General features: G+C 31.0%; 1 protein-coding gene and 2 pseudogenes across 5 annotated transcripts; 1 reads left to right on the top strand and 2 right to left on the bottom strand.

Moving 5' to 3' along the window:
• The first annotated feature begins 4,789 nt into the window (after positions 1 to 4,789).
• On the top strand, positions 4,790 to 10,798 carry LOC124825537 (serine/threonine-protein kinase SAPK7-like; annotated as a pseudogene).
• Positions 10,799 to 11,956: 1,158 nt separating this feature from the next.
• LOC124825594 (uncharacterized) lies at positions 11,957 to 14,140 on the bottom strand. Of its 2 annotated transcripts, none has more exons than XM_088103528.1 (2): positions 13,329 to 14,140; positions 11,957 to 13,123 (listed from the first exon to the last, which is right to left on the bottom strand). In XM_088103528.1, the coding sequence occupies exons 1-2, from the start codon at positions 13,696 to 13,698 to the stop codon at positions 12,498 to 12,500; spliced, it is 996 nt and encodes a 331-aa protein (XP_087959654.1). In that variant the 5' UTR covers positions 13,699 to 14,140; the 3' UTR covers positions 11,957 to 12,497. The 2 variants fall into 2 exon arrangements, with proteins under 2 accessions (XP_087959654.1, XP_047154203.1); XM_047298247.2 differs by having other exon boundaries at positions 11,957 to 13,091; positions 13,333 to 14,140.
• A 4,446-nt stretch (positions 14,141 to 18,586) lies between these two features.
• Positions 18,587 to 22,886, bottom strand: LOC124825572 (putative receptor-like protein kinase At1g11050 pseudogene; annotated as a pseudogene). 3 transcript variants are annotated; one of them, XR_015783301.1, is made up of 2 exons: positions 20,465 to 22,886; positions 18,587 to 19,209 (listed from the first exon to the last, which is right to left on the bottom strand). The product of XR_015783301.1 is annotated as a putative receptor-like protein kinase At1g11050 pseudogene, transcript variant X3 (transcript). The 3 variants fall into 3 exon arrangements; XR_015783299.1 differs by having other exon boundaries at positions 18,589 to 19,455; XR_015783300.1 differs by having other exon boundaries at positions 18,589 to 19,455; positions 20,479 to 22,886.
• Positions 22,887 to 23,589: the final 703 nt, after the last annotated feature.

Raw genomic sequence — 23,589 nt, 5'->3', positions numbered from 1 at the left:
AAAATTGTAAATGACCAAGTATACACTTAAATAACAATATGAAATATTATGAACTAAAATCTAATATTAGACTTAATCTATATATTATAACAAACTAACCATTTTTTTAAAACTTTCTAAATCAACATTTTAATATTCGATACAAATAATTAATATTTAATCATTTATACTAAATGTTATTGAAGTAAGTTTCTACCAATGCTAACAATTAGTACAAAATTAAGTATTAATAGAATTACTAAAGTAAATACAAATCATACTCAAAATTTCCATATCTTCTTTAATCTTTAAGAAAATAAGTATTTGTATACACTTTATTTTGAAAAGAACTAGTGAACACAAAACTATTTAAGAGATTATAAGTGGAGATAAATTACAAAACTATTTTAATTGTAACCTCTTGTTTTTATTGTAATCAAAGTTTTATTATTTACATTTGATTGATATTATCCACCATCACTGTACTTACTAATGTGGAAGGAATAAATGTTAATATAAGAACTATTTAAATTATTGAGTTAAAATAATGAGATCAGCTCACGTATTGCAGAACCATGCTTGTAAAAAGAAGAAGTGTTTAATTCTTATTTATGCAAAAACTCGTTGATTCATTCACAATATAATAATACGAGTGTGATTAATCTATTATATAATGGGCTGGAAAAAAAGTGTTGCGAGATAAAAATCCAAAATGAATAAATAATTAGTTGATAAACACTTATCCAAATCAAATTGTGAAATGGTAGTTCGATTTAATTTGAATTTAATATTGTATTCAAAATTTATATCTTTATAAATTGTATATTTAGTTTATATATGTGATGAAAATTAGACCCAAGAGAAAGAAAAAAGTAAAATTTTTTAAATTTGCATTGACATATCTCAACAAAATATTTTAAAAAATAGAAAACTTAAATCAACATAATTATAAATTTCAAAGTATTTTTCTTGAAATTTTGAAGTTAATGGAGAAATTGGTAGTGGATAAAGCACTTCAGATTTGAAGGCATTATTGAGGAATCCATTATGTAAGTGGTGATTAAGATATTAATATAATAAAATAATATTAAAATAATAAATAATATTTAAAAATTGATGAATAGTAAAATTTTTGGACTATAAATAGCCATGAGAGGGGAGACTATTTTGCACAAACAGAGAAAGAATCAAGTGAGAAACCTTGATAAATAGAGAAGAAAGAGTTAGGAAGAAATTTTTAGTTGCAAGAGGAGTAGACGCTCTGAAGGGTTTTCGGGGAAAACAAATTCAGAGCAAGAGAAGTCTGGAATAGAGGTATGGGAGCTAACCTTTCTAAGCTTTTATATTATGATTTAGTATTGTTTTACTACTATTCATGTCTTGAAATTCTGTGTGAATACTGTTAATGCTTAATGTATATCTATCTATATTGAATTTTTGTGTTAATATTATATGTTGTTGTTTTGAATCTGTAAATAAAAAATTTGTTAAAACTAGTTGAGGAACACTTTGGCTAAGGAAAGACTTGGTACTTAAGTTGTCCATTGTGATGCACCTCTCTTTCTTGAAAGTCTACTCGACAAGTTTTTAACTTAAATCTTGTTGAACAGATTATGTACTGTTAAATTATTGTGCAATATATCTCGTTGGAATGAAAATGTATGATGAATTCATGTTATTGTGATAGATATGGAATTATGAATTATAATTGTGATGGTAGGATAGAGGAATCTTAAAAACCGAAGTTGGTACATCCCTGATCATAGAGCAGCCCTGGTCAAATCCAGTAAGTTGTGACTAGTCATATGTACTAGCGTTTATGGTGAATTTGATTCATCAAACATTTGATTCTTCTCCGGTGACCATTTATGGTGATATTTTAGTATTGTTAATTTACTTTGTGATATATTCATTTTGTATGATTTATGTGATGATTAGATTTTATGCGTCTGAACATGATATGAGTATTTTGGGGAGATTTTGTAAGGGTATAATATGAGTTGAGGAATGTGAGCATGGTATGAGTCTCGCAGAGAGATTCTGTAATGCCATGGTATGTGTGTGTATGTTGATGTTGAGGGTCCTGAAGTTGGAGGTTATCCTGATGTTGGAGGTTATCCTGATACTCTAATAATCATCCAGTCTCAAGTAGAGAAGGATGAATTATGTGGTGAGAGGGACAGGAGGTCCTGGTCTATGTGCCGATTTTGGACATAGTGTTGAGGACTAACCTTGTGGATGGTATGGAAGGCAAGAGGTCCTGGTCTATGTGACGATTTTGGACATAGTGTTGAGGATTAAGAAGGCATCACAAGTGCGTAACCTCCCGTTGACCGCTCATCAACATATCATTGGGGACTAACCTTATGGATGGTATGGAGGGCAGGAGGTCCTGGTCTATGTGCCGGTTTTGGACATAGTGTTGAGGACTAAGAAGGCATCACAAGTGTGTAACCTCCCGTTGACTGCTCATTAACATATCATCGGAATGAGTGTCTATTGGGTATTGTGGAATGAGTGTCTATTGAGTATTGTGGGATGAATGTCCATTGAGTATTGTGGGACGAATGTCTATTGTGGTATTGTGGGATGAGTATCTATGATGCGATTGTTGTATGATGGTATGAGTATCTATGATGTGATTGTTGTATGATGGTATGAGTATCTATGATGCGATTGTTGTATGATGGTAGGAGGGTGTCTGACATAATTATTATATGAGGTTTGTTGAGTAATGGATGAGTATCTATGATGCGATTGTTGTATGATGGTACGAGGGTGTGTGACATAATTATTATATGAGGTTTATTGAGTGCATTAAAGTAATTATGCATGTTTTATAAATGATTGGTTGCATGTTAGCTCACCCTACTTGTTTGTGTTTGTGTTTGGGTATGTGCGATGCTCGTATAATTCGTTATACGAGAGCAGATGAAGGAATGTCGTCTGACTCAGTGCCAAGGAAGGGAGAGATAGAAGAATAAAGTAGAAGAATTCGAGTTATATTTATGAATTTGTAGTTGAAATCTGAGTTTAAAACATATAGACATATATCAACTATAAATTTTCAAGTGTGAGATTATGAGATGTTACCTTAAATGTAATGTTTCAATATATAAATTATGAATTATCAAGTGTGAGATTTTGAGATGTTACAAAATTGATCCATCATATTATCATATGAATGATTTTGTTTATAAAAGTAAAATTATTTTGATTTATTCATTATTAAATTTAATTTTATATTTTTATTTTATCAATCTTGGAAAACAATTTTCTTTTTAATTTGTTTGTAAGATCTTGCATTGCTTTTTGGTAGGTCTCTCCCTACCACATAAGGAATAAAGTTTGTTAAGATTTCTTTAAATGATAAATGTTTACTCTAAAATATTAAATAACTTTTGTAGATTCTAAAATAACTTTTTCTTTAGTAGAAGTGGCTTTAAAATGTGGATTTTTTTTTATCATATTGAAGATTTAAAAAAATATATATATCTTTTAATATAAGATCTTATCATGTTTAAGATTGTTTTTTAAAAGACGTGTACAGTAAAATTTCCACAACCTTTATTCAATTCTAATTATATAAAGTCATTCTAACTACTTAATGCCTCAAAAGTCGTTTGGTTCCATAAATAAAAGAAAAATCTTAGATTCGTTTGTTTATTAGAAATGAATACGATATATTATATTTTTTTTTAAATATTTTTAACTTCTTAAGAAATAATTTTTTTTAATATTTAACTTAAAATATTGCCAAATTTGTTAATACTGTTGTCTAATCATAGATTCTTATGTATAATAAGATTTTTAATTTTGTTAACTATCTAAAATTACATCTAAGTTAATTTAATTATTTAATAATATTACAATATTTGCATTAACAGTGCATGAGAATTACATCTTATTTTCATTGTTCTACTTCATATACAACTTGTTATTTAGTATTTAAATAAACTATATATAATTTTCTCTAATCTATAATAATACAAATATTCTCATTTCGTTTATATAAATCTTATTTTACCTTTATTTATAATTTATAATAACTTTATATAAAATTAACGAGTTTCTCCAGAAAAATTTACGCGGTTTCAATCACATTCAAAACTACATATAATTTCAACTAGTAGCCGTTAAATGCCTCAAAAGTCATTTCCTTTAAAAAAATAAATTTAACCAATACAGATTGACAGTGTATAAGATTTTAAACATATATATATATATAGAGAGAGAGATGATTTTTAATGAAGTAATATTACTTTTTTTTATCAAAAGAAAAATAATTTTGAAAAATACGAATTACGTTAATTATTTATTAGAATTTGACTGATTGAATTATGTATGATATGATAGTATTACACTATTAGTTCTGATTTTTTCTAAAATAAGGATTGTAACATAATCATTCAGTAAATGATTAATTAAAATAAACCATAAGTTTTTCTTTAGATTTTCTCTTAAAAGTAACTAAATAGTCCAAGTATTAAATATTAAAAAACCCTTCAAATCAGTCCATAATTTTTACTAAAATACATAAAATAAAAATTACTACAAAATCAAATTGATTTTTTTTCAATTGATAGATTCTCATCTTGAATATACTAGTAATAAATAAATAACTAAACAGTTTAAAAATAATTATTTCTGGATTATATCCTATCTTTAATTATTTTGATAGTTTTATTTATCTTTATGATTTAGATGCTAAAATCTTATATCTTAAACATTTCTATTTATTTGTTAATTGATATCATAAATCTGAGTTAGATTGAAAAGTGTGAATTAGAAAGAGGAAGAGAGAAAGAAAGCAATGGAGAAGTACGAGTTGGTAGAAGAGAACGTAGGGAATGGAAAAGTAGCAGTGGTGAAACTTATGCGTCACAGAGAGACCAAAGAACATGTTGCTGTAAAATTCATCCCACGGGACCTTACGGTACACTCTCACTCCTGCACTTTTATTTTCTTTCACCAATCATCTTCCTTTTTTTATAATTTAGGGTTTTGCAGTTTAATTCTATTATATGGAATCGATTTCGAACCCAGGATTGTTTAGTTTTTTTTTTAATAATTGTTTTCTTATAAAATGTTAAAAAATATATAATTTGGTTTTGTATAGGTTATTATAAAAAATTATGATTCTATTTCTAATTTAATATTTTTAAATTTGTTTACAATTATAATTTATACCTTTGGCAGATTGATGAAATGGTGGCAAGGGAAATCATAAACCATAGATCTCTTCGTCATCCCAATATTGTTCAGTTCAAAGAGGTATGATCCCCTTTAGTTGGAAAAGCTTTAATTACATGCTTTGATTTCTATTATTATAAATTAATTAATGTAATTATAGACACATATTTATTTAAATAAATAACACTATATTAAATAAAGTAAACTTATTATTATAGTTTATTAATTCCACAGTCATGAAAAATATGTATAGTTATATATAATGCATAATTATAATAAAGTAAGAGTAATTTCATATTGATATGATCATGGGTGTAAAATGAAACAAATATCAAACAAATGTTTTTCATCTCTGTCCATGAATCTCTTAATTTAAATAATAAATCAAAGTACGTACTCAATTAATGAAAAGTAATTTTAAAAAATAGTAATAAGATTACAAATTGTCCCAATTTAAAATTAAAGTTATGCTACTTAATTATACAACGTATTGATTTTAATTAATTTTATGTAAAAATTAATAATAGACAATATTAAACCATTTTATTTCCATCAATATTTGTATTTTAGGTTACTATAAAAGTAGAGAAAATACATTGAAGAGCATATTTAGTTTTTCAATAGGTGATAATTAGCCCATTAACCACTCTTTCTTGATACCATACTACATTATTATGTTCCAATGGCTTGCTTAATGAAAAACAATTTTGCTGATTTTTATAATAGGTATTTTTAAAATGATATTTTTTAGATGGACAATATTAATTACTAGTATTTGTTAATGTAGAAATTGAATTCACAATCTCTTTCATCATCTCTTTTTAAACCAATCAAATCAACCTTATATATTCTTAGATGTTAGCGAAAGTTGAACTCAAAATCTCTCTGCTTTTCCTTCCAACTTTATCACTTGTTTCAGTAATGCATAAAAATAAGAAGTGGTGTTTGAAGTTTGCAGGTAGCTCTGACTCCAACACATCTTGCATTAGTTATGGAGTATGCAGCTGGTGGAGAATTGTTTTACCAAGTTCTTTACCAAGGAAAAATCAAAGAAGACAAAGTATGTTATTTTTCTTTTGTTCATTATATGGAACTTAAATCAAGTTGTATTATCAGTGCAGTGAACATGTTTAATGATTCAAAGAGTTTATTCAAACATTATTCAATTTGTTCTGATTCTTCTAATATTTCAGGCTCGATATTTCTTCCAGCAGTTGATTGCAGGAGTTAGTTACTGCCACGACATGGTATATGAAATGCATATTAATCTGAGAATGGATTGCTTTGTTTTCAGTGTGTTAGTAGCAATATGATTTTATTTTACCTTCTTTTGTAGGAAATATGTCATCGAGACTTGAAGTTGGAGAATACCTTGTTGGATGGAAGTCCTGCAAATCGTCTTAAAATTTGTGATTTTGGCTATTCTAAGGTTGGATCATGAAGTTCGTGTATACAACATTGAATGCTTTAAACACAGAATTGATTAAATGCAGTGTTAGATACTAATTTCTGGTTCTGATAATGTTTAATTTTGTAGTCAAATCTACTTCATTCGAGGACTCATTCAATGGTAGGAACTCCAGCCTATATTGCACCAGAGATCATTTCTGGGAAAGATTATGATGGAAAGGTAATAAGAGCTTCTAACATTAGATCATGAAAAAGAATAAAAGATTCATGTTCAGCCGTCATTTATTTAAATTACAATGTGAAGTATGAAGCACTTAATGCATCAGAGTTAACGAGGTTTCTTGTATTATATGGTAGTTCTGTTCAGTTTTTGGCTAATGTGTTGTTTTCTACTTGTTCAGTTGGCAGATGTATGGTCCTGTGGAGTAATTCTTTATACAATGCTTGTAGGAACATTGCCATTTGAGGACAATAGTGATCGTCAAAATCTCAAAAAAATGGTTCAGGTAATTTCCTTTATTTTTTCAGTTTAATTCTCATGTACAATTGTAAAAATTTTATGTTAAAAATTTATGTACAAGTCTAAATTACACATTTGATTAGATTCATGTTTGATTGATATTGTTTTTCTCTGATGATATCCATCACTTTTTATACACATTTTGTGATTGAAAACTGGTGTAAAATTTTTAATATGTTTACATTAATGTTTTATAATGATCTTTGCTGATAGATTCACCATGTTTTATGTCCATATTCTTTATGATTTTCTATGTATACTTTTACACAGAGAGTTTCGGCTGTTCAATACGAGTTCCCAGACAATGTTTTAAGCGAAGACAGCAAAAATCTGATATCTCGTATTTTTGTGGCAAATCCATCAAAGGTATGTATATGAACATGAACATAGTCATACATTTGTAAAGAAAAGAACACTGTTGCATGATAAACGTACGTTGTAACTTTGCTTTATAATTATGTTATAGAGAATCACCATGAAGGAAATCAAGTCACATCCATGGTTTTTGAAGAACTTGCCTGAGGAGTTAAAAGAAGGGGCTCACTGTGTCCACCACAATGAAGAAAATACAACAAATTGTGTTCAGAGTGTAGAAGAAATCATGAACATTGTGAACGAAGCAAAAACCAGACCTGTTGCTTGCAGTCCAAATCTATAGCAGGGTTTGGTAGGGGAATACAGGAAAATTATATGTATTCATTTTTGTGGATAATGATAAATTAAATTGTTTTGGTACACTTTTTTTTTCCAAAGTAAAGGCCAATTTTTTGGTTGTATCTATGTATAAAAGTTAGGTTTATGACAAAGTTGAATTGTACATTTTTATTGACATAGTACAAGGTTTTTGTTTATAAGCATGATGTGTTTGAATATTATGGTATGTTATGTCTTCATAGCACAGTTTGGAAGTGAACTATGATGTCTGTGCTCACTGCATCACCTGTCTCTATCTTTCTGCAGGGATTTAGAGTCAGGTTGCTAAATCTACAATAATTTAACCTTTTCTCTGTTTTCAATTTCTTTGGATATTTACTTTCTATATTTTAAATAATATACTTTAAAAGTAATTTAATATTAAAAAATAAATTTATTGAGTAAGAAAAGGAAACAAGGAAAAAACAGAAGAAGGTGGTGATATACTTTGGTAGGACATCTGAAACGTCAACTTCCTTTGGCACATACAATGTATTTTCACTTAGCAGTCCTCTTAATTTTACAGCAGAAATGAAGCACACTTTTTGCAAATTTTCAACCTACGTGGCTTTGATAGTGACTCCTATTGATAAAGACAAGCGTATTGTTCACAAAAAAATGAATCTTAGACTCCACATTAAGGGGATTATGCTTGCATCTCTTTCTCATAACACATCATAATAAGAGAATATGTCATATCCACTCTTCCATGCTTCGTTTTTCTTTTTATTTTATCTTATCTTTAACCCAATCTTCTTTTCCTACTTTCTATATTTTCTTCAAATTTCTAATCAAGCATTTAACTAATTAAACCTTCACTTCTTATTATTGGCTCTCTAAATTCCAATTTATGAAAGTAGAGAGAGAGAGAGAGAGAGAGAGAGAGAGAGAGAGAGAGAGAAAATGGTTGTATATAAAGTATCATATGATCTGACTTTTGACATTATGGTAATAGCAAGATATTGTATACTAATACTATTTGAGACACTCACATGAAACCTAATTAAGTCATTAATTAATATCCTAATCTTAAGGGTAAAACTAAACCATCTTCGTTTGTTTTTTTATTCAAGGCACTTACTTTACTTTTCTTTGGATTTTCTAGCGTTACATTAATGTTTGATTAGGAGAAAATAATGTTTTCTTTAAAACGATATAACACAATTTAATTTAAGGTTTTATCTACATATGTACTATCTGTTAATTTTCTTTAAAAGTCAACAAATCATAATTGGTAATGTAAAATGATCTGAAAATATGTAAAATTTTCTGTTTCTCGTGTAGGATAAACTCATCAACTTTATAATAATTTTAAAAAAAATATTTAAATAATTTTTATTTAGTTGGAAGTATAAATTAGGCTTATATTGTATTCAAATCAACTATGAATTGATACAGCAAAACAAATACAAATTTAAATAACTTCATAATTTATCATGTACATTGAAGTAATATTAAAATTCATATATTTGGATTATTTTCCTCCAAGTAAACCCACTAGACTTTGAAAAGGTAAATCTGGAGAATTTTTCTCTAATCCAACATGAAAATTAGATTTGTTTTTGATGACACTATTAAATTATTAATAGCAGATTATCCTTATATTAAAGCAAGGAAAGTAATAGATGGATAGAAAATTAGATATAGAAAAGAAAGGTTGGTATTATTTGGTTAAAATATAAATATATTCTTTAAGGTTCTCCCTTTGTCGAGCTAGGAGGCAGCACAATCCTATTTTGTATGTTATAAATCATTATCATATCTACTTTCTTCTTTTCCCAGACAATCAATTTTACTTTAACTGAGGAAGATCTGTTCTTGTTGTTGAGTTATCAACCACCCTTGGAAAAAGAGACCTTTTTTCAAAGATAGATTTCACATACTATATTTTTAGGTTTTTAGCCTTTATAGGACTAACTTTTTCTATATTACTCTTAACCATGTCAGATATACCGTTAACCTTTTTAAGACTATCTTATTTTTCTCTGCGTTTCACTCATCAACTTTCAAATTCTAATCTAAGAAAACACTCTTCCTTTATTCGTGAGAAGAGCATGTAATGATCTAACATATGGGTTAAATTCCTGTTTTTTCCAATTTGATTCTTATTTTTCTAAATCTTCAATTGAGTCCTAAAGATTGTTAATTTGAATCAATTGAGCATCTGCGTTAATTTGACTTAACGAGGTTAAATTTTTGCTGAGATTGAAGGTTGACGTGTCAATTTTTTTAAACGTGGCATTCTCAAACCTTTGTACGTGGAATATATTATTAAAAAGAAAATTCTGAAAATTGAAACCCAAATTAGGGTCCATCCTCTTCCTCAGACATCGACATCGTCTTCCTTAGACATCGAGATTGAGATAGTTGAGCTATTGTACGGTTTGAAGACTTCAAAGAACCATGAGTTTTCTTCGGAAAAGCCTGAAGCAGGTGTCAATCACTGCAACGCCACTTTATGTTGGTGGGTTTCAATTTATGGAAGTTTTCTCTTTTACTCTTCCTTTTTCTTCTATTTTTACCTTATCTTTCGTTGGCATTTTATCAGAGAAAAAGAAAATGGAAGATGATTGGGGCTTGAATGAGTTTTCACGTTTGGAATCGGGGTTGAAATTGGGTTTCCTGATTGTTGCGATTTTGGGTGTTCTTTTAAATCTTTTCTGCAGTTTTGGGTCTCACGAATTAGGGGTTAGGGTTTGCAATTTGTTCTTGCAAATTGGGGTTTTTGATCTTGTTTAGGAATTCTCTTCTAGGTGCTCTATTCTTGTTTTCTCAAATTGCGTTTTGGGGTCAGAGTTCTGCTTCTTGTGTTCTTGATCTCGTAAGTTTCATTTGAGTTGATGATCAAGATTTTGGGATTATGGATTTCAGGTTCTGTTTTAGAATTGGGTTCCTGTTTTGAGATAACAACAATTATTCCAGATGTTAAAGCACGATTTGGAGAAGCCAAGCGATGACTCAAGACCGGTTGGAATGTTAAGCACCTGGAAGAAAGAGGTCTAAGATGGATCGAGACCAGTTTGAATGACGGTGAGGGAGATTGATGAAGATTCACGAACTGGTGAAGAAATCGAACTCGGGACGGCGTTGCGATTCACGTTCAAGGGTTCTGCTGGAGAAGATGAAGACGGTTGTTGGAATGCTATAAATTGATTGCGGACGGCAACACAAGGCGGTCTTGCAGCGGCGATGCTGGTGTTGGGTGATGGCGAGGTTGCAGCAAGGCAGTAGGGTAGCTGACGGCGATCTAGGGTTGCCCATGGTGCTGACGACGACACAAGCACATTCCTCTCAGCAAGCCACATTTACAAAAATTGACACATCAACCTCCAACCTCAACAAAAACTTAACCCCATTAAACTAAATTAACGACAAGGCTCAATTGATTCAAATTAGCATTTTTTAGGACTCAATTGAAAATTTATAAAAAACGGAAATCAAATTGAGAAAAATCCACATGTGGTACACAAAATATTATCTCCAACCTTAATACTAAACAATACACTTACTTATAGTGTATAAAAGTATACAAAATTAAGAAAACTCAAGAAAAAAAAATTAGATTTTATTGTAAAATCAATATCCAATTAAGTTTTATGGGTGTTAGTTCTTTTTAATTAATTTTCTATATAAAAGACTTATCAAATTATAAATAATTATAAACCAAACATAAATGTAAAAGTTAACTTGTGTGCTATATTTAATAATTTCATATCATTTTAAGAATCAAATTAAAAAACAATTTAAATGCATATTTTATTTCAATTTTTTCCTATGCTTATTAAGAATAAATCATAACAAAAAATTATGAGTTTTAAAAGAAATAATACATCCAATATAATAAACATATCATCAAAACTAAAGATAAAAATATTAAAGAAGTTAATTATTAAGTTTCATATGGTTGAAAAGTTTGTTAGATCTAATTGGTTTTTATTGATAAAATCTTGTGCAAGCGTAAATAAAAAAGTGTCACCTTGATTAGAACAATGACATTAACTCATATATTTAATATTTTAAAGTCCTAGGTTGGATATGATATTAAATATACTGGCGAGTTATTAATTATAATAACAAAGATCTCTTGTGTTTTATGTTTGTTATGAAACATTTGTTTTTGATATAAGATTGCAGATGAAACTGTGCAATACAGTGAAAATATCACAGGATATACAAAATATATTCAATATTGGGATATTGAGTGGGAATTCTCTCACACAAAGATATATAGTACAAGCATATGGATTCCTAGTTATCATAAAAGATCTTCCATTGATGAAGAAAAAGCATCAATTTTTTATTAAGAAACTATATGTTTTCTTTTCCTCTTTAATTTTCTTCCATGCTTACAATACATGAAAAGAATACTACACCTCTGCATAGAAAGAGGTTTCTCTGACTTGAAGGCATTGGCATCTTAAAATTCTGGTTTTTCATGTATGACATGTAGCTTCATTTCAAAGCAAGTATCACATTCCCTTTTGCATTTTTTAACTCTGCTTTTTGTTTTCATTGGAAAAGCTTCTTCAAGGCCTCAACACCAAAGCCATCTTGTAAATCAATTCCCTATCAAATCAGCAAATAGAAAAAAAAATCATGACATTGCTTCCATTTTTCAACATTTTTTATTTTCCCTTGTCCTCAAATATTCTTCCACCTTTGCTATGGCTTCATTGAAGAAAATTAATCATATACATATCTACTACTTATGACTACACATATCCAAAAGCTTCTTCCTTCCTTCCACAATTTCATCAAAGAAATCATCAAGTTGCCCTGTTATAGTCTCAACCCCACATCTCAACAACCCAAAGCAACGTTTCAAGTTGTCAACTTTTGATTGGATCTCACACTGTGCATCATAGCCCACCATTCTCTCCAACTCCATTTTCAATTCCTCCATTGCAATCTTTGCTTGTTGAAATTCAAGCAGCAGAATCCCTGGCTGCCCATTACTGTGCTCAATCTCCTGTGCAACTTTCTGCTGCAATCTTGCCATGGAAACCACAAAACCTGATCCAAAAACCATGTGCCCTTCATACCCTTGTTGCTCAAAGCACGAGGAAGACCAACAATATGCAACTCCACATAGCAAAATCATGAGAAGCAATGAGCTAACACTCCTCATTGCACAAAGTACTCCTCGGAAACCATTGAACTCGTTTAGCTTTGATTCCATACACATGTTCTGATTTAGGCATTGAGACAATGCCTGAATTCTTGTTTCCATCATGCTTTTGTTTTCCTCCACCAATCCTAGACTCTCCCTTTGACAAATATTTATGGCCCTGACCACCTGCAATATGTGTGTGTGTATGTCAGAAGAACCTAGTTCGTGTTGTTTGAAACTATCAGAAAGCAAAGAATCACATCAATTCAGCCTGATAAAAACGTGGAAGTTTACACCAAAGACAGTATTAGATTTGGAGAAACTCATAGTGAAAATAAAAAAGAAAACTTGATTTAGTTGTGTGAAAGACTAAGCTTTTTGACTAAAAGTTTGGAACAGAATTTGAGGGGGGTGTGAGTATACCAACCTGATGTGAAAGCTCTGGAGTGAAATGATGGTAGGCATCGACTAAGGAGGTTATATTGGAGGCAGTTGAGGAATAGTTCTCTATACCATAAATGGCTGATTTGAGAACATGACAGATATCCCAAAGCCTTGAGCTTTCATCCATGTATTCATCGAGCCATTTGCCTCCAACGGGCAAGCAGAGTCTTTGGATCAAAATGGTTAACTTGGAGTGGAAGGATTGGAGGGATGAGAGAACCTGTGAAATGAATTGGATTGACATGAAGTGATGGGAGAGGAAGGATTGGTGAAGCTCATTGAGTCCTTTAGTGAGGAAGTTGTAGAAGCCATTGACAGAAGAGTTTGTGCAGGAAGAAGTAGTACTCATGATGAAAGGTTGGAACTAGAAAAAGGAAGTGTGGTTGAAGGGAAGTTGATGGAGATTGATAGGTTTATATAATTGGAAGATTAAGTTGAAAAGAGATGAAGCAATCAATGAAGTGGGTAGCTTAGAGGGTTCTAACTTTTTATGGTGAAAGTTACTGTTGGGTGCAATTATGGCTGTTTCCTATAGAGTGGAGAGGATGATTGGGAATCTGCTGTTGTTACTTTTTATTGTGAAAGGGTCTCTATTCAACAAATGTTAAGAGAGAGATAGAGAGAGAGAAAGAGGAAAATCAAAAGAAACCATTTTTGAGAATGTATAGTACTTGTGTGGATCACATATAGAAGTCTTAAAAATATGCATTATGAAAGCTGTACAAAATTGTTTTTCTCCTTTTGTTATTATTCCATCAAGGAGGTTTCAGTTGTGCTACTATTGGACACAAAAGTTTGACTACTTTGACTCAGATTCTGCTTCTCATTCTTCTGTTTTGATTTTTCTTGCAAACTGCTTCTATTTGTTTGGCTCCTTATTTTATTTTTTCTTTCACCATCACATTGCATCTTTCCATTTTGGAAGTCTTAAATAGAGTGGCACGTAGTTCATTTCTGGAAAAATAAACGAATGATAGAGTTCTGCAAGATCACAGTAATGGAGAGAAAAGATTTTTTTTCTCCTTTTCCACCCAACATATGAGTTTGAGTGTTAAATTAAAGGAGCATGTTCAAGGTAAACTCCAATAATGGGGGGAGTGTGAGGCTAAAGAAGACAAGGGTTGGAGTGAAAAAAAGATTCTAAAAGAAACTTAAGTTTTTTTCTTATAAATTTTAAATTAAGAAATAAATTATAAACTAAGAAATATTAACGAGCAATTCATGATGATGAGTATTTTGAAATTGTGAAAGGAATAATTGATAAAATAAAGAAAGTAGTATAAAGTAGAATGTAAAAGTAGTTCTTAAAATATATTTTGGAGTTGTGTACATCAAATTAGTGCACATGGGTATTTGTAGAACTTATTTCACCTGCATGATTATTTTTGAAAATGTTAGACACAACCACTTATATAGAATATTCTAGATTTTTATTAATATAGAATGTTATGGACTTTTACCTCCTATCTTAAGCTTTTCTATATTGTTTTAGAATTTGCATTACATTTTAATACTTATCTTTGATGCAAATTTGGTAACTCCAACCATAACACATAGTGTACAGTAATTCAAACCTTGGTATTGATAACGCCTTTGTAAAAATATATGCAATTTTGGTATTCTGTCAGACAATACTTGAGTTGAATCTTCATATTTGTCAATGCTTCTATGATGAAATGATATTTATTTGTTATATGTTTTGTTCTACTGTGATACACTAGATCTTTCATCATTGCAATAGTTGATTTATTGTCATAGTTAAATGTAGTAGGTCCACTTTATTTTTCTCCCATATCTTTGAGTATTTTTCGAAGCCACATAACTTGACTCGTTGCTTCAAAAGCAACAACGTATTCTACTTCAATTGTTGATTGGTAACTACGACTTGTTTCTTTCACACTCAAAAGAATATTCTTGATCCAAGTGAGAAAACATAGCCTAAGGTGTTTTTCATGTCATCTGTCGATCCTGTTTAATCACTATCGTTATAACCAAACAATCTTGGATTGCTTGTAGATTTATACCATATATCATACTCTTTTGTTCTTTGTAAATATCTTAAAATTCTTTTATCTATACCAAAATTTATTTAATTTGGTTTTTTGCATGAATCTTAATAAAAGACGTGTGGCGAACATGATGTTTGGTCGTATAGTTGTCAATAGAGTATACTTCTAACTAGACTCTTGTATTGGGATGTATAAGCTTTTGGTGCTCCATCCACCTTTTGTAATTTCTCATCTCTTACTAGTGGTGTTCTTACATGTTTGCACTCCTACATTTTAAAATTTTTCAATGGCACGGAGTAGAATGTGAAGCCAATACTTTGAAAGAAATATATTTTGTAATTATATATATCAAATGTTAGTGTACATAAACATTTATAGAGCTCATTTTACTTATATGATTATTTTAGAAAATGCTAATCACAATCAGTTCTATAAATGTTCTAAATTTTTATCTATGTAAAATTTCTATCTTTTGCTTTTCTACATTGTTTCATCCCAATATATATATATATATATATATATATATATATATATATATGTTTGAATTTGTATATTTAATCAATATTATTAATCAATAATTATATTATAAATTTTATTACTAAATATTAATATCTTTTTATTAAAAAAAAAATTTCCTATATAATTAAGTTGTATTCATTAATTATCTTCTAATATTTTATGTATTCGATCAAAATCTCTTCAACAATTCGTTCTATATCATTAAATTTCTAGAATTAATGCACTAAACTAAAATTTTAATGAGATTTTTATTTTTACCTAATTATTTACAATAACTTGAAGCACTACAAAGCTTGGAAGTGAGGAAAAACAATCCAAATATTACCTTAAAATTCAACATGTAAGTTAGACGATCAAGAAACTCTCGTGTACTTAAAATTTTGAATGTCCTCAAGAGTAATATAACAACTATGTGTAACCTAATTCAACTATTTTAATATAACTTCCAAAAGCCTCTTGTTTTATTTATTTTTATATATTAAGTGGAAAAAATAAGAACAAACATCATCACCAGTGAATACCGATAATGCCTAACTCACTATCCCTTAAAAGAAGGGATAAGACCTTAATCTGAAGACTATGCTACAGTATAAATACAGCTATACATCCACAATGTCTATGTTTATATTTTATTTTCTGCCAAATAAAATTGCTATTATAATAATAGAGCCAACCTAAATAATATTTTTTTTGTTAAGATATGAAATATATATTTTTGTTATGACTATATATATATATATATATATATATATATATATATATATATATATATATATATATTTCACTAAGGTTGGTTGACTTAAAATTTCTGTGATTTTTTGTTGTGTAGATTTATTTTCACCAAATCATTGCACACATTAAGAATAGCCACTTGAATGGTTCAGTTTTAATGAAAGGACAATGCACCAAAGCAGAATCAAACTAATCTATCTGAAAGGACAACACTTACATAAATTGCTTTTTCCCACAGTTTAGCTGATTCTAAGGATGCACAAAACCATATCAAATATTCATAGATATTGCTCCTGTTTTATGAATATTTTTTCCTCATTTATATTTTTTTGTTGTTGAGAGTATTGAAGTAAGTACATTAGTGATGTTATTTCTGATATTGACTCATCATGGTTCCTAGGTGTGTGGCTAATTCTACGTATAATTGACACAAAAATTAAGACCATGTTCATTTTATTTAGATGATCTCTAACAATTCGTTTCTGGATTTGTTTTTGTTGGTGGCCACACATTTGACTTGTCTGGATCATATATATCATTTCTTTTCTTTGACATTTTCTGAGATCTGTTGCTGGGTATTTCTTACTCTTGTAATTGTCACTTTCCATACTTCATCACCAAATCATTTGACAAATTGAAAAATTGTACACAATATTTTTGACAGTGAGAGGACACCTATGACAATTATTAGATCATTATAAGTAGATATATTAAAGTTTTTAATAAAAGTATCTCTTAGTTCAATTCTAGAAAATGAATTAAACTTGTATATTATATATTCCTCTTATTTTTAATTAATATATAGTTTCTAAACACTCTCACGTTAACTTGATAGTGGTGACATAATAAATCAAATAAAGATAGACTTTGAATGATTTTAAAATCATGTGAAAAAATAAATTTTAAACACAATCCAACGTTACAATACTTATATACTATAAATAGGTGGAATTTCCGAATTGTATAAATAGATCCTACAAAATTTATATAAATATTCTTAGTAATGTTTTGACTAATTAAATAAAATTTAGTCACTAATTAAATTGAACATTTATCATTACATCATAAAAGTTATAAATACTAGTTAAGACACTGTGATTCCATTATAATTTGAGTCATTTAGCTTGTGGCATATAACAATTGATAAATCTGCAACAAACAATGTGTGAAAAAACAATAGCAATATGAATGAATGAGTGAATAGCAGAAAAAATAAAATTGTTGAAAGTCAATGAGCACAAGATTGTTTGAGCATGAATGAAAAAGGAATTTGAAGGGATTATTGCATGGAGACAGATATGCAGAGAGAAAAGACTTAGTGCGCGAATAAAAGCAGATTATGGCAGACAATTATCAGAAGGGTGTCCTTTATTTTAAGTTAGAATAACAAGTTATATTATACTTTTGATACATTGCTAATGTTGAACTTCACAGCATTATCTAATTGTCTTTTTGTGATAAAAGTATGCATGTTGTGAAATGATAAAAATTGAATGGATAAGAAAAGTTGACGAATTCTAATAGTGCATAACTGTATAAATAGAAAATATCATATACAATTGTTTGCAGAACAATGCTACACAGCTATAATAAATGATAAAATGCTAAACCATGAATATCTATCAGAAGAATTGATTCAAAATTTATCAGAGTCACGGTTAACTATTAGATATACCAAAATAGAAAAATTACATTCCCTTAAAATTTACAATATCAGTTTTTATATTTACAACAACGAAAACTGTAGCATTGCTGGCTGTAGAAATTTCATGGTGACCCTCAAGTCAAAATTCAACACCCATGGTATGCATTAATAGTGTAAATAATTTTCAGTGTTAATCTGTCATAACTTTCTTATATTTTAACGATGATTGCTTATTGATTAATTGTGAAAATTCTTACATTGACTGTGAATACAATTAAACTCAATGTTGAAAGTTCAGAGTCAGATAATTTCCAGCTTAGCAACATTTGTTTAAAATATAACGTATAAGTAATATGGTTTCTCTCTTTTGTTTCAGTTTCCTTTTTTAGTAGTTCCAATCATTGTCAAACACAAGTTAGCAATGTCATCCCTGTCATATTTGACATTCCCAAAATCTAGCATTCTTCCCCATTGGACTAAAACAAAATTATCTTAAAAGAAAAACTGGGGGGTAATTACTTGTACATAACATTAAAGAATTCCCGAAAGGTTTACTATGTTCATAATCATAATCAAATTATAGGTAGGAAACATTCACTGAAATTTTCCTCTAGTCAGATCATCTTTGAGCCCTTGGAATTGGCCACCTGATAGTGCAAATCTTGATTGCAGTCTCAGTAGTTATCATATTTTGTTTAGTTATGGATATATATCAGTCAGGTATTGGTAGGATCGAAAGAACTGTTGCAAGGATCATTGATTTCTTGGATATATCTCAACTTCAACAACATCTGTCTATTGCTCATAATTCGGCCGTGGATTCTGTGTCCTCGCTGGATGAATCTTCAGCAGATAAGTCATTGGTTTGATTGGGGGATTGTATTAATTCTGATTCTTGATTATCACCTAAGAATCATGCTGTGAATCTTCTTGCCTAAAGATCAAGATCTGGCCTCTGACAGAAAGCAGAGAGAGAGGACCGCAAAATCATAAGCTGTGATAGGAAACAGGTGGCAATTGACAGAAAGCAGAAACTTAAAACATTCATCAGCAGTTTGGGTTCTTTTGTTATGGGATTCTTGCACAGATCAATGGTTTTTTCCTCATATTTTGTAGCATTACCACAACATGATTCACACCATAGCCATTCTTGTGACAGAAAGAAAATAGGCACGGCATGCTGAGCGTAATTAGGAAGATCCTAAACCATAAAGGGTAAGTTTTAGTAAAAAGCACCTCAAACAAAAGACAAAAAATATACAGTTAAAAGAGAAAAGGCTGATGGGAAAATGCATTGGAATTACATAAAGAAGTGTTTATCTTCATAAAAGTAAAGGGGAAACATTCTAAGAAACCTCTAACTTGACTTTACAGTCCAAAAGTGTCCCATTTTAGCCCTTCGTACAATTTATGTAATGGGCTTTTCCAATGATTCTCAAATAATTTTTCAAATTTCAAACAGTAAAAAGGAAGGACCTGATTCCAACTTTCTTAAATCTGATAAGACCTCGTATGATGATTGAGATATTCCAGATAGAAAAAGCATTATTACACTTCAAATCTTTTAAGCATTAGCGTTATATTATTACTCATTAAATGAGTTATACAGGACTAGTTCCAAAACTGACTCTTCCTATCCAATCAAATCCATGATTATAAGAGTTAAGTAGAATACAAAAAACAATCATGCAACCATCATAGGAGAAAATACTTGGAATAGCTCATGATCATGGTTTTCTTGTCCTAGGATACTAATGAGTATATCTGTTTTGGACTTTTCTTAGTTGAAGCCTCTTGGGTGGCTTCCATGATAGTTTTTATGAATATGTTTGGACGAGACTATCTCTAAGTAGTTCTAGAGAAAAAATTAGGAAGAAAAATAAAATGAGATTTGAAAAGTTAAAACAAGATTAGGCACACAACAGATTCATAAAGCTTGGAATCCTAACCCTGACATTTATTACAAGGTTGATCCTATAACACATCTCGGAGTCAAAATACTACTCACTATGCAAAGGTATGAGAAGGTTCCTGTATAGGATATGTAAAGAGACTACTTAACCTATAGCTAATAGGATACCAAGGCATAATTTACCCCTTCCCTCTACAACTTCTACTCTTCTATAGGAATGGAACTTTTCTAGAACTGTGAGTTTAGGAGAGTTTAAGAGGTCATCTAACATTTACAATACAAAATTATAACTGCATACCTATAGAGTTGTACCTTGGTCTTTCACTTTTCGTTAATTCCTTTGATCTCTTTCAGGAAAATATTAGTCAGAAATATCTCACAGAGCAAGAACTGCCAACAAGAGGTGCACTCTTGTCTCAAAGAGAATGACATCTTTGTATCTTGCAGTGCATGCTTCAGCTTCCCTCATTAATACTTCACATTTAACTTTTCATGAGCTCACAAACCCACATCCAGAGCTCATCCCAGAGCAATCACGATCGTACATTACATAGTGCCCGTGCATCAGTGGCCTATCTGGAATTGGTGGGATTTCAATATCCCCTTCTAACATCTTCAAGGCATTCAAAATTGTTGGCCTTGAAGCAACAACTACATGAGAAGAAAGAATTCCAACCAGTAAAAACCTCTCCATTATGTTTGTAGCATGATTTCCGTCTCCAAACATAGAAGCATCCAAAGCCTCTCCTATGTTTCCAGATTTCATTAATGACCAAACCCAATCTGTGATCAAGAAAACCGGTGTCCCTGATGAGGACACCTCAAGGGCTTTTCTTCCACACATTATCTCAAGAACAACCACACCAAAGCTGTAGACGTCACTCTTCTCAGTTAGTTGACCATAGAGTGCATATTCAGGTGCTACATATCCACGAGTTCCAGCAACTATTGTATTTAGATGAGACGTACTTTCACTACTCCGTTTGACTAGCCCAAAATCTCCAACCCTCGCCCTCATATCTGCATCAAGTAGTATATTGGTGGCTTTAATATCTCTGTGATACACTGCAGGCTTAACTCCAAAGTGTAAATAAACCAATGCATTTGCCACATCCAAGATTATGCTTTTTCTTTGAGTCCAAGTCAGTGATTTCTTTGCATATTGATTCTCTAATTTGGTTGGAAAAAGATGGTCTTGAAGACTTCCATTTGGCATATATTCATGAACTAGATACCTTCCTCTGTACTCAAGATTGTGACTCCCATCAACCAAACAACACCCTCTTAGTGGCACCAGATTACGGTGCTTCAAGTTGCTAACAATCTCAACCTCACTGTAGAACAGAGTATCTCCTTGAGAATCGGATTCTTCAAGCCTTTTCACCGCAACCATTGTGCCATCAGGTAGAATGCCCTTGTAAACCATCCCAAACCCACCTCTACCAATGAAATTCTGAGGTGAAAAATTATTGGTGGCCTTCACGAGACTCTCAATTTCAAACCAAGTTAACGCTGTATTTGGTCCCAGCCTTAGCCTGAACCTTTCGTCCTGTAGATCAGCATAGGCGAGCAAATTTTCAACACTTCTTCTCTTGGTATACCAAAAATACAACCCTGATCCTAACAACAGGATTACCACGACTGCAAGTGAAGCTACAAACAAACCAAGCCTAAGAGCACGATGGCCATCCCTTGAATCAACTTGTGAATTAAGCAACAAAGTCAAAATGCAAGACAAAGCACCTCTGCTCTCAGGGCCATACTGATTGGCCACTCCAGCCATGTAAAGTGCTGTGAAGTAAAAGCAATCTTGGGAATGTGATTCATTACCATCAATGGCACTAAGCTTCTGCTGAACCTTGTCCCCCTCAGCCACGCACTTTCTGCATTGGTTTCTATCACTAAGGTCGGGTTTACACGCAGTGTCGAGCTGTGGCGTAGATCCAAGCCTGGTGAGCCAATCTTCCATGTTTTGAATCCGAGCACAGATGTTGGGAGTGATGACAAATTGTTGTGGATCAAAGCAGGAGGAGACAAGGTTGTTGGGAAGTGAGAGGGATGTGAGATTGGATTGGAAGTGTTGGAGGCAAGAGATAGATGTAGGGAGATTGGGTAGTTGAAAAAGGGAGTTTTCCTTGAGGTTTTGTGCAAGTGCTACCCCAAAGAGAGATAGGAGAGTTTGGCAACAAGAACTTGTGCTTGTTTGGTATTGGGTTGACAAGGGTTGGAAATTTTGGCAGGAAGAGATGTTCCAAGGGACTGTTTGAACATAATGCATGGGCACTGGGCATGTAGAATTGTTGGTGGGGGAAATGGTGGGAGAAGGAGAGGGAGAGGGCGTTGCTGAGCTTGGATTTGATGCTACCAAAAAGATCAGAAGAACAAAAATGGACACTGTATTGATGAGTTTGATAAAGTTGTATACTTTGTCCCTAACAATATAGTTGGGATCATGGAATGCATACTTTTTTGTTAGACGTTCATCCATGGCGTCCAACATTTTGTGGCATAACTTACTTTCTCAGAGCAATGACACAAACAAGGCCAAGTTGGTCGCTGAAACCAAAGGGAGAAGAGAAAAGAAGGAAAGGAAGTAGCTTTGAGATTGACAGCCGCATTTCATTTCTGATGTGCTTTGTGTATGCACTAATAATAAATTAATAACTTACAGCGTTGTACATGATAAGAATATAATTGAAGTTCTTCAAACCAAGTGGTTGAAAAGTTCTTTCTTTATGCCGTAGTAGTTGACAACCTAAAACAACTTTTCAACATATTAAACTTAAGAGTCAAGCTTTTATGTTTAATATTTGAGTATTTTCAAATAACAGCTCAATGCGAAATTTAAATATAAAGAACCTTAACAAGAATTGTTGTCGTAAGAGTTTGTATCAGATATATAACATTTAATTGAAGTATACAAGTGAACAGCCACAGCCTAATAAAGTCAATTGCATTCTTTAATACTGTTGTTTATGACAACTGACTTGGATTCATACTTGACTTGTAAGATTGGCTATCTACGCAAACAAGCTTTTGGTAATTCCAAGATTAATCGTGATATTTTTTAATTAATTGAAGATTTGTTTCAAAGCTCTATTAAGAATAATGTAGCAAAATTGTGTATAATTTTTATACGAATTTTATATTCAAACTTTATACGATAATAATATTCTAATTTGTTTACTGTCTACGCAAGTTGGTGAAAAAGGAACAACGGTTGCATTTTGACCGAAAAAGTAAGATTAGAAAACCTCTTTCTTTGGACATTTGTTAGTCAAAGGACTGCTGCTGCAGCCTTAATTGGCGAAAGGAAACACCTTTAGTTTGGCACACAAGATCACAAATTCGAAAAGTTATTGAGACCCCTAATTTGAATGGTCTCAGTCTGCTCCGTGTTAAAAAGGCAACATCCAAGAAAAA

The sequence above is a fragment of the Vigna umbellata genome, chromosome 1, assembly GCF_029865625.1.
Source record: "Vigna umbellata cultivar VRB3 chromosome 1, Vumbellata_1.0, whole genome shotgun sequence".
Lineage (NCBI taxonomy): Eukaryota > Viridiplantae > Streptophyta > Magnoliopsida > Fabales > Fabaceae > Vigna > Vigna umbellata.
The sequence above is the reverse complement of the archived record's forward strand: the minus strand, read 5'-3'. Positions and strand labels throughout refer to the sequence as shown.

What these genes read in the sequence shown, in the direction of transcription:
- LOC124825594 (XM_088103528.1), bottom strand. Translation starts at nt 13,698, where the DNA reads ATGAGTACTACTTCTTCCTGCACAAACTCTTCTGTCAATGGCTTCTAC. An exon ending in AGAGCTTTCACATCAGGTTG is followed by an intron (nt 13,124 to 13,328) that starts GTATACTCACAC and finishes AACACGAACTAG; the next exon opens with GTTCTTCTGACATACACACA.